This window comes from Austrofundulus limnaeus, unplaced genomic scaffold, assembly GCF_001266775.1.
Source record: "Austrofundulus limnaeus strain Quisiro unplaced genomic scaffold, Austrofundulus_limnaeus-1.0 Scaffold80, whole genome shotgun sequence".
Classification (NCBI taxonomy): domain Eukaryota; kingdom Metazoa; phylum Chordata; class Actinopteri; order Cyprinodontiformes; family Rivulidae; genus Austrofundulus; species Austrofundulus limnaeus.
The window spans coordinates 550,060-561,563 of NW_013952482.1; the positions used below are offsets into that span (position 1 = coordinate 550,060).

Below are 11,504 nucleotides of genomic sequence, written 5' to 3' on the forward strand. Positions count from 1 at the left end.
GTGTGTGTGTGTGTGTGTGTGTGTGTGTGTGTAGGTCCCTCACGGGGTTGGTTTCAGCGTTCCACGGCGCTGCAGATTCAGGCGTGTTTGCGAATGGTCATGGAATGGGCAGCCAAGTCTGGTCTGGGACATCTGGCTGAGAAATTTTTCACAAAACTCAACAGTACTGTCTCCATCGTGGCCACACCCCCTCAGCAGCTCACGCAGGTAACACACACACATTAAACACWCCTGYTATASTCTTAAACATTAGTTTTAAGAAAAKAATTACAGTACTAGGGATCATAAATAACTTTCTTCACTATTTTACACRCATCAAGCTGAACAGATTTTATTGAAACAATTCGACTGATCAGTTTTCTACAGATGATGCCCTGATCAACACTGCCAACAGCTACCCAGCTGTCATCATCKCTGATTGTTTGACTCCTCCCCTCTGTCTGCAGCTGAGTTGGCGCGTGTTGTCCAGTGAGCACCCAAACCTGAAACCGGTCCARCTCCACAGGATTCTCACTCAGTACCAGCTCACAGCAGAGATAGGCCCTGTCCCAGCATGGCAGCCCAGCAGTGAGGATGAGGCGTATATATACAGGACAGGTACAKTATGTCTTTTATAAAACTATTGCAACATAAACCACTCATGTTATTAAACTGCAGGTTGTAGGTTTCATAATTTTGTAACTCGATGGGGCATCTATATCAAGATTTCTGAAAGCAAAACATGATACTTGTCTGAAAACATTTTTCAGCTGCTCTTATCTGGATAATAGCTTGCATCTCAGAACAACAGACAGAAAGTGATATGCTGACATTAGATGTGCGTATAAGGTTAACGGCAGGTTGTGTGTGTTTAGTCGATCTCCTGGAAAGCTTTGAGAACCACCCACCCATCGTGCTGCCCAGCTCCGGCTTCAGAGTGGACCTGGACAGCGAGTGTGTGGAGGACAGCATCTACAGACAGCTGCTCTACGTYCGCCACTATCTGTGGGGCCTACGCACCAAGACGCAAACGCACACCAGCGCTCCTGGTGTGCACACGCAATCCAATGGAACTAACACAGCTGACTGGCCAGACGTTCAGGTCAGAACGATTCACACATACCCCATCCCAACAGTAATCCAGGTCATGTGCTTTAGCAGATGTGGATGTGGAGGAGTTCCTCATAATCCCATAACTGAAAGACAAAACCTTCTACTCCCCGTCAACCCCGGCTTACACACAAACYGAGACATGGTTAAATCATGGTTAATCTGATTAGACTTTAGGCTGTCTAATTAGTGGGAAYGGCTGACTAGACCATAATCTCCCAGCATACAGGACCCTAAAATGTATACATTCACCTTAAGAAATRCATACATTCATAGATAGAAGAGGARGTTTTGAAARTAAAGTGTGCACTTAAACTCTACATWATCACWGTTTMAAACTAAAATTCTTTGTTCTAAATTGTGTGTTCTCTTTAACACAGAGGGAGTTGTTACCTCCAGCCCATAGCAGCCCCCGTACTGGGGGTGGTGGTGACGAGGGGACAGCAGAGGAGAGAGGACGGGACAGACCATTAGGCCAGTCACAAACACACAGCCTCAGAAGGAACGGGACCATTCACCATCCTCGAACAGCAAACCCAGACCCATCCTGCCTCCTGACCCCACCAAACACCCCACTGTACCCAGAGGGTGGAGGGGGACCCGGGACGGTCATCGGCACCAGCGTTCAAATCAATGGCTGCTCCGGCAGAACTATGGCAGAGAGCAAAAAGACCAACGGACTCATCATCAATGGACTTGAGGGTAGGTTTACTCCTACAATAAAAATACCAAGACCAGATGAGGTCTAATGTTTATCTGGAAATGGGATCTGGATTTAATGCAGGTTTGATGTGACACAAGATCCCACGAAGCTAAGGCTTGTGATTTCATCCTAAACCCACAGTACCTGGGGCCTCATGTATAAAGGATTGCGCAGCTTTCACACTRAAAGTTGACGTACGGACAAATTTAGAAATGTGCRCCACACCAAAATATTCAGATGTATAAATCCATGTGTACGCAGGTTCCTGCGCACCTTTCCTTTATACATCCCAATGAACGTGGAACTTAACGCACCTGAGACACCTCCCCTGACACGCCTCCATTTAAATATGTAAAATAGATGTAAATTTGTCCAGCGTGTGAGATTCTCCTCAGATTCCTCCCTGTGGGATCAGAAATGATTTTTAGATGCAGGGAAAATATAAGTTAAATGGAGAATGAGTGAGAAAACTGTCTAAATAAGGAGTGGGGTGACATTGTTTTATGTGGCACATTCGCACGGGATAACCAAAGCCTGAGATTTTCCTGAACATCTCCCGAATGTGATGTTGAAGCCTGGTCAGTTGTTGTCTATTTAGTTGAACACGGCGTTGAACGGACGTTTAAAAAAAATGAATAAAAATGAAATAAAAAAACCAATAAACTTTACTTTATCCACTTTTTCTGCTCTCCTTTCCTCCTGCATTAGAAAAGGCGCTGTTATCTCCGCATACAGACCCTCAACCCACCGCCACGAGCGGGTACGAGTGGTAGCTTATGGATTTTTAGCAAAAAATATAGATTTTTGAGGCTCATCAGACAGGTAAACGTCCAAAGGGGTTGACACATATGAACAACTTCCCAGCTGGCGAGGGTGCGCGCCTGGCTCGAGAATCTACCCTCCGGCCACAACTCAACTCAGCATCAGCCAGAAGACAACAAACAGAAAAAATAATTATTCTTAACGTACAGTGAGCCACCATTTGCATCGATTTTGCTCCCTCTCTTCAGCCTTTTTTTATTTTTTTTATTTATTTTAAGCCGCACGTAATGTGTCGGGTTTTTCAGGCTCGGGACCCAAAAGGTTTTCAACTATGTGACAACAATATAAAAACAGTTTACAGACTGGACTGAGGTTCTTTTGATCATTTTTAGATGATCCATTTTCTTGTCTGAGGTTAAATGATTTTCCGTACCGGGGTTCAGTTTCATGATCGTTCGAGTTTAAACAATAAAAACTCAAACTAAAAAAAACCTGACACCATGTTCACATGCTCCTTACATCCAGAAAACACAACAAAGTCATATTTCTGTGGATTCAGGTCAGATTTGTGACTTTGTGAGTTAAAACTGTCAGCTGAAAAACTTTGCGTGGCTGCAGCACATTCTCACGGCAGGTGAAAAGTGTGCGTAAATATACGCACGCAGCGTTGTTTTTTATACATCACAACGTGGGCATAGAACCTGGCGCACGCAACTTTTTTATGTGTACGCGCCGTTTATACATGAGGCCCCAGACCTTTAACATTTACCATATACATATAATAATGACAAATATAAATAAAACCAACACTGACTGCCAACTTTAATAAACTTTGACAACGAGTTTAGCTTTAAGTCTGAAAACTCAGGAGGAAAGCTGGGAAAGAATTTAGAATTAATGATTCATCCTGTTTTTACTTGTTGCTGCAAAATTTCATTTTAATTTGGGTTAAGATCAGGGGTGCTTGATATTAGGAAAACATCCTCGACTCTTCTTTTCTGTCATCTGTCTGTGTGACCATGTTGGCAACTAACAACTACTGTCAATCTGGTTTGGATGTCAGAGGCAGGGGCCAGATATACTATTGGAGTGATGCTAAATTTGCTGCTCTGTGACGACCACAGCACMGAGCCCTGCTGGTACCAGCTGAAGATAAAAAGGCAAATTGTTCTCACCTCCAACAGGTGTTACAGATAGGATTATTGAGTCTCCAGTCCCACAGCTGATGGTTTATATTTGCACATCTCTACATTATTGAAGCAGTTCTGTAACATAAATATTTTACTGAGTTGATCAGTTTTCTTACTCAAACTGCAGCAAAGTTTAGTTTTTTTAACTACATTAGTTTTTTTTTCACACTACCTCTTCAGGGTGATGCTGTTGTTAGTTATTCGTCATTCTGTTTACACATACAGCAGCAGAACAAGTGGTCAAAAGTTAAGGCTCTTATACACAGGTGGACTTGGTCATTAAGTCAGACCTGCAGTATCCCAGCTCTTGTTTGGTGCATCTGATTGATCAAACGTTGTGTAACAAGTGTTTTTATTGTGCACTGTAGCTGATGTTTTGAGTATGACCTCTGCAACCTGTAGGCATGTTTGTGTTGTATAGGCTGCACCTCTGCATGCGCCTCCGTACCTGTGTGTGTCCTTTGTACAGCAACATGTCTCACATTTGTCCAACCCCATAGCCAAACCCTCTGTGTGTGTGTTTTGTGCCTTTGGATGTCTATGTCCTCTGCAGGGTGTATTAGTGGGTGTGAGTTTCCTTTTCCTGTCTCCTCCCATGGCGCCCCTTCTCTTGCTGATGACTTGTGTGTGGTGTTTGTAGTGGAACTGGACAAGGGACCCTACGGACTCGGCATGGGACTCATAGACGGCCTGGTAAGTTCATGAAAGAAACCTAAACGTGACGTGATCTTCTCCCATCTGTCTGTTCTCAGCTTTTCTGCACACAGCAGTTCAGGACATCAATAACTTGATATGTTTGTCTTGATCATTTGTAAAAGAAAAATAAAAGCTACTTTTTATTTCCATATCATCCCTAGAGGTTCTAAAGTTGGCATGGCTGCAGTGTAAATTGTGATTTTATTTATTTTTTCTCTTGCCCGCTGCACAAACCATTCCTCTGACAGCACACTCCACTCAATGCTCCTGGTATTTACATCCGGACTCTGATCCCTGACGGACCGGCTGCCTCTGACGGCAGACTGAGGATCGGAGACCGCATCCTGGCAGTTAATGGGACCAGCCTGATTGGAGCGGACTACCAGAGGTAAGGAGGTTCTTACAGAGGGGATGCTGCGCCTTACAACAATGGGCTGGATGAGTGATAACACAAGTAACATTGTCCTTCTGTGTTAACCATTGTTTAGTGTCACAGTGTTCATGCAGGGTCTTAAAAAGTCTTAAAAAGTCTAAAATTTGAAAATCAAAATGTTCGGCCTAAAAAACTCAAATTTAATTTAGTCAAGTCTTAATTTTTTTTTTTTTTTTTACTTTCGATCATTCCTGAGAAGCGTTGGCTGCATAAATAGAGTAAAGCTCTGTAATCAGAGGTTGACTCGATCTATCTTCATGACGTGCTGTTTGCTACTGATCTCAGTCTGTGGTTAAACTATAAATCCTGCGATAACTGCAAGAAAAAAATAGCACAGTTTACCTCCATGTTTTCAACCTCTTTGCCACAACAGTCCCCCGCATACGGCAGCTTGCTCACCCACCCAAAAAACAAAGTTCAGTCATGTCCACTGCTTGTGGTTTAAACATGGGAAAGTGTTTTCAATGAAACTTGGCTGATATCAGTGATTGTTACACTGATGGAAGTGTTCCACTGTAGTCGATATGAAGGTCTCATAGATATGACTGTTTTGTTAAAATAATTTAGTGTTCTTTTATTAAAAGTAAATATTCTTTAATAGCTAAACTGATAGCAATGAGAGGTTTGTATTTTAAAATTTCTAGGACCATTTGAATGTTTTGATTAATGCGTCGGTTTGGTCTTAAATGTCAGTCATAATGGTCTTTAAAGGTCTTTAAAAGGTCTTAAATTTAACTTACTGAAACCTGCGTGAACCCTGGTGTCAGCTTCTTAAAGCCAATTGATTACTCAGATTGATTGGTTCCAGTGCAGAAAGTGAAGTCTCGTTATCATCACTGTAACTCTGCTGAGCTTCACGTAACCAGACTCCATCTTTCTCCCTTTCATTTCCTCCCTGCAGCGCGGTGGACCTGATCCGTCTGGGAGGTGGTCGACTGCGTTTCCTGGTAGCCAAGTCAGACCCAGAGGTCTCTGAGAAGATCAGTGCCTCGTCCTGCTGACCACCTCCACTGCCCAGCTAAAATGCGCACACGTCCACAGAGTACTGCAGAGAGAGAGGACGGCGGGGCCTACAGATGTGCACTCATAAATATGGTACCCACAGGCAGATGTATCTACACTACTGAAATATGAATGTGGATCTTAGCTCAGCACAAAGATGAGCTCTGGAACAGGAGAGGCCATCCTCACACTCCACCTGTTTCCTTCATTCTGACTGCGCTCATGTAGTGGACAGGACCTGAAACCAGCTGTGACATCAAAGGAATCTACCGTGATGAAAAAGTTGCATAAATATTCAGCGTTCGGGTCTGTATGCAGTGTGACGTTCAAAGCACAGTAGATCCTCCTCAGTCAGCTCATGGAGCACAAGTGACTTTTTTTTTTTCCAACGTGTTTTAAATTTATTTTGATTTGTATTTTCAGTGTAAATAGCATGATGAAACTGCTGCCAAGCTCCTGAGACAAACTGAGGATTGTCTTTACAATTTGAGGAGAGGCTCAGTGAATGCTGAATGTCTTGGTGCTTTTAGAGGAAAATGTTTTATAAACCTGTTTGTTAGCAACTTCCAAAGCAGCACCAGAGTCAACTCCTCTAACTCTTACGACTGAATGTTTACTTTTATACAAGGATAAAAACGGTGAGACTCAAGAATTCCCCCATCTTTATTCAGACTTCACCTTCAGTGATGAAGCTGAATTCTGGAGTCTTTACGCTGAAGAGATTTTCAGCTGTTCACATGATGATTCTTGGTTCTGGTGTGAGTTAACAGCAGTGTAAATAGTTGTAAATGTTACCCATGTCATCTTGTTGGACACTCAAAAGAAACTATTTGAAAGCATTTCTTTTCTTGAAACTAAAGACGTACTAAGAGTATTTTCTAAAACAAGAAAACAATTGGTTATCTGAATTATGCACTTATTTTAAAATTTACACAAAGTGATTTAAGAGTGCACTCAAATTTCTAAAAATTGTGACTTTTTTTGTTAATTTTTTTCAGGTATGTGTTAATTGGCGCCCACCATTTAGAATAATTTACTTCTTTGTTGACAGTATTCAAAAATATCCACCAGTGTTTTTCACACACAACCACCAAATTGGTTCTGATAGGACATTTACCTCTGTGAGTTAACAAGTTATTATTGTTAAAGCTTAGCAAGGTGCCAGATACCACCTTCTGTTAAAACAAAACGTCATAGAATCAGAACAACACAGTGAAGTGTGTGTGAAAGATGCACACCAGTTACAGTCATCTACTCCAGCAGTGCTCCCTGCCTGGGCCAGACAGTTCACAAACTAATTATCTTATAAGTATGTAAAAAAAAAAAAACACAAGCAGTCATAAATGTAACATGCATGGGGAGATATCAAACAGATTTCAAAAGAATGGGTTCTGTGAAAAAGTTATGAACAATTATCTTACCTGTTGTAGATAGCTCAATGAACAACCTTAAGGCTGATTAATACTCCATCAGATGTATCAAATTTAGTGAGGTGTGCTGCAGTTTGAGGCTAATGTCCACGTACAGAAAAAATGTCAACTACATCAGCATGAACAGACATCTGATGGACTATAAATCCACCTTTCAGTTAGATTTATACTCCATGAGAAGTCTGCTCTCTCTGACGCATTTGTAAGAGCAAAATTATGTCTTTTTTTTCTTCCTAGGAGCTCCGAGACTATTCTTGACAAGGTCTGGGCAGAACGTTTTTGTTCCTGGGGCTTTGCAACAATCATTGCATGACTGAACAGAATTGTGAAGTGGGCGTGGCTAATGTGACAACATAAATCAAACTAGTTTCCACACAATGAGGGCGCTGTTTCTATCAGCTTCCCACAGTGGCGCTCTGCAGAGGGAGTGACTTCCTGCAGATCAGCAATGGGTTTTTCTTGGAGTATAAAATGCCTTTGTGGAGGAGAACTTAACTCTGCTCCATCAGTGAGAAAATTTCTTAACTTCTTGCAAAGTATGAATTTCCTAATCGAGTTTGCTTAAAGTGCTTTTTACATCAGCTAAAATATTAATCTTTCCACAGAATCCCACCTTAAATAATGAAGTCACCCCTTTTAGGTTTTAGTGTAACCTGGTTGTGCCAAAACCACTTCAAGCAGTGGTCACTTTTTAAAAACTCAAAACCTGGTTCACCATAAAACAAAATATTTAAATTGATAAACTTTCTCTCCTGGTAACTAAAATATATTGAAATTAAATATGTTGATTTCAGATTTCCCTGTGAAGCTTTACTTGCAACAATTAGTCAGAAAGTAGCTGACAGATTTCCAAAACTCACTTTATGTTCAGAATTCAACACCACATCGTTTTTGTTTTTTTTTTGTACTGGAGAATGTGGAACCAGTAAATATTTGCCAACATTGTAAAGACAAACTGAGATTGATCATTTTACCATAAACGTTTTACTTCCTGTTTTTGAAATCTTCATTTCTTTGAAATTTCACATTTGTATGATCCCCAATTTCATGCATGTGACTCTGGTCATAATTTATATTAAGGATATAGATAGAAAATAAAAACTGTGGGATACTTGTTTCTCGTCTCTGAGTGATGAAGGTTAAACAGAGCGACAGAGCAACATTTATGTCAATGAGTTTAATTTTTGCTACACATTTTAAATCACAAAAACAGGAACATTTAAAAATCCATATACCCTCTCTATTTCCATAATGTTTACCTTGATGACAGCCATTTTTACACAAAGCAGAACATATTTTTTAGTCTTTCCAAAAATAAGAAGAAATACCTTCTAAATAGCTATGTTTAGCAGATAGAGTAGCATACAATCATTAYGCATATTTCTAATGCTGTGCAATAATCACTGAAATCTTGCTCCTGATGCCAGCTAAAACTGAAGCTTGTGTGAGGACATTCTGAAACACTAAAGGCAAAGTGAGAAGGAGACAAAGAGCGGGGGAGAAAGTGCTATAGAAAGTCTAATTAAAGCGGTGTCTGTGACACAAATTGCCAACAGCTTGACGTCTCTGTGGAGACTGAAGAGGGAAGCAGATAGAGAGGAAAAATGTGTCATGAGGAGAAAACGTATAGGAAAAAAGTAAAAGTAGACGGATGCRTGAAAAGAACCAAACATGATGAAAGTTAAGAGCTGGTGAAAGTTGTGGTCGTGAGTTGGTCCCACTCTTCCCTTAACAAAACTGAACCTGGTTTGACTGCTGCGGCAGATCTGTCCCCTCTGTAGTGTTGCTGACCTATGTTAATCTAAAACAGTAAAGCAGTCTAAAAGTTKAAATAAAATCGACTAAAAACAAAAAAAAAAAGGTAGGGGGAGAAATATTTAAGGCTTTGAGAATTATTACAATAATGCTTCTCTGTGCTAGGACAAAACTATTTGCACAGGCTGTGTCGCTGCTCGTGATACTAAAACAAACAAAACCAAAAGAAAAACAACAATCAGTTTGTCTACATTAGGTTAGCTCCACTTCAGTCAACGCCACATAGCTGCCTCTTTTTGCCTTTCTCTGCACAAACATTGCTCTCCTCTGTTTTTATTTATGTCTTTTGCTTAGATCAACCTGAATCTGAGGAGCTTCAMACAGATATGAGCTGAAGTGAAGCAAAAAAAAAGACCTCTGTCATTCCTGGATGTCCTAATATCTGTCCTTCAGAAACATAAGCTTGTCTTTTAATGCTTTACAGAAAAGGCAAGAGGTGTCTTACATTCCGGTACAGGCCTTAATATATTGGTCTGTCTTTTCTGAGACAGCCTGTTAGATTTCTTTAGTCTCACTTCATTATCCAAGTTTTTTTAAGAGTACAATCATATATTTAATCTCCCAGGAGTCATTAGCCAGGTCTGCCACTTCCTCCCTAACCTTCTGTTCATTTATCACATCATCACTGATATCTGAGTTCACATTTCTTTTAGACCAGACATTAATCAGAGGAGCAATAAAGGTGAGGTCTTTGGCTTGAGAGTTATAATGTTAATGCTTTTTTTTTTCTGTTAATGTTGTAGCTGAGACTTAGTTATATTTAAATAACTCCCCCCAGAACGGCGGTTTTAAAATCGGTAGCTTTGAAACATCTAATCTAGTTGATGTTCTTGATGATTTCTTTCCTCCTGACAGACTGCCTGTATATTTCTTGGGTCATAACAGCTACAGTCGTATCAAACTTGTGTAGGAGTTGAAGCATGGAGAGGATGACGGAGAGGCTCTCCACCTGGATTTTATTGTCTTGGGTCGTGGGTTTGTGACGGCATGGCGACGATGACGGGCTGCTGGGCGGGTGCGACTTGATGCTGGGCCGACTCGATCCCTCCCTCGTCCTCCAGCTTCGGCCGCTTGGCCTGGGGCTCGCCCGGCTGAGCGGGCGAAGCGTCCGCGCTGGGCGGCCTGTTCACCAGCACCGGAGGGGAGCTGGAGGCCTGCGCGGCCAAGATCTGCAGAGGACTGTTCAGGCCTGGGAGGAGAGTGAGAAAAGGAACTATTAGCTGCTTTAACAAGTACTGCTCTCTCTGCTCCAGRACACCTGGTTCAGTGAAGTAGGTCTTCAGGTTCTGCAGAAGCCTGTTCGTTCAAATCGTGTGTTGGAGCGGAGAAACCTCTAAAACTTAGAAAAACTGTCCAGAACGTTTGAAAATTGGAATGAAAATTTACAACGCAGAACGCGTCTCACCGGAAGCACTGGTGAAGCTGGTTGCCATGGAAACRGCGGCGGCGGCGTGCTTGCCGTTCTGGGTAACGGGGCGAACAGGAAGCTGGTGCAGACCTGGGGTCAGGTGACGTCCCTCCCCACCCTGCACGGCGCTGTCCACAGTCTGGATCACCAGTTCTCTGCTGAGCTGAGCCTCTGAGGAAACATGACAACACACAGGTGCACCGGTGGGTCGAGGGTCTCACCAAAACATTATTATAACAACAAGGAGGCTTCAGAGCTGCAGCAGATGTATCTGAGTCACTTATGTTTACCTGGATTTGTAATGCAGCACAAAGAATAWGTTATTTCAGATAATGTCAAAAACGTGAGAAACAACCAACTCTTCAGAGATTAGCTCAAAGTGAGAGATTTTGGTCTTTAATATATTTACTCTGACATTTATTTAATCCTTTCTGATATTTGCTCTTAGGAAATATCATTTTCAGAATAAAAAGGTAGAAAACAAAGCTTTAGATTTAGAAATGTGTAGTTTTCAGTTCATCCAGCAGATGGAGCTCATAGCTGCAGTCTCTGAACCAAAGACAAGTCCTAGATCCAACTTATTTAAGCTTACTGTGTTTTATTAAATATTCCAACATGCTTTTTTAATATGGCCAGTTTTGAGTTTCTTTGTGAAGTATTTTAAAGCAAACAGGAAATGCTTTTGATAATTTAATTTCAAATTCAACAGGGYGTTCATAATCACTTTACACTAAAACCTATTGGATCTATGATTAGTTGTAACATTAGACTTTATTTGATAAACATATATTTAACTGTAAAATAAAGACTGTAAAAATACTGTAGGCTGTTTAGTTTTTATCATTTTTCAACTAAAATTTTAAAAATATATTACATGGACAGTGCCTTTTTATTTACACGCAAAGCATTCTGGGTAAATGATGACGTGCTTAGGTCCTCGGTGTGAACGAGCTATATCCACCCTGAAGGTTAATCT

At 41.2% G+C, this 11,504-nt stretch overlaps 2 protein-coding genes across 3 annotated transcripts in view; one reads left to right on the forward strand and one right to left on the reverse strand.

Moving 5' to 3' along the window:
* Positions 1-8,419, forward strand: part of radil (Ras association and DIL domains) — a gene marked incomplete in the record, with an annotated part of 31,706 nt that extends 23,287 nt beyond the window's left edge. The window contains 7 exon segments of the mRNA XM_014011393.1: positions 35-207; positions 447-597; positions 855-1,081; positions 1,470-1,791; positions 4,385-4,437; positions 4,689-4,828; positions 5,775-8,419. Coding sequence (XP_013866847.1) covers positions 35-207; positions 447-597; positions 855-1,081; positions 1,470-1,791; positions 4,385-4,437; positions 4,689-4,828; positions 5,775-5,874 — 1,166 coding nt within the window.
* A 48-nt stretch (positions 8,420-8,467) lies between these two features.
* foxk1 (forkhead box K1) overlaps positions 8,468-11,504 on the reverse strand; it is a 15,606-nt gene continuing 12,569 nt past the window's right edge. For both annotated transcript variants that reach the window (XM_014011396.1, XM_014011395.1), the window contains 2 exons: positions 10,526-10,699; positions 8,468-10,309 (listed from right to left, as the gene is read on the reverse strand). In XM_014011396.1, the coding sequence (XP_013866850.1) occupies positions 10,077-10,309; positions 10,526-10,699 (407 nt within the window). In that variant the 3' untranslated portion in view covers positions 8,468-10,076. The remainder of the gene's footprint in view (positions 10,310-10,525; positions 10,700-11,504) is intronic.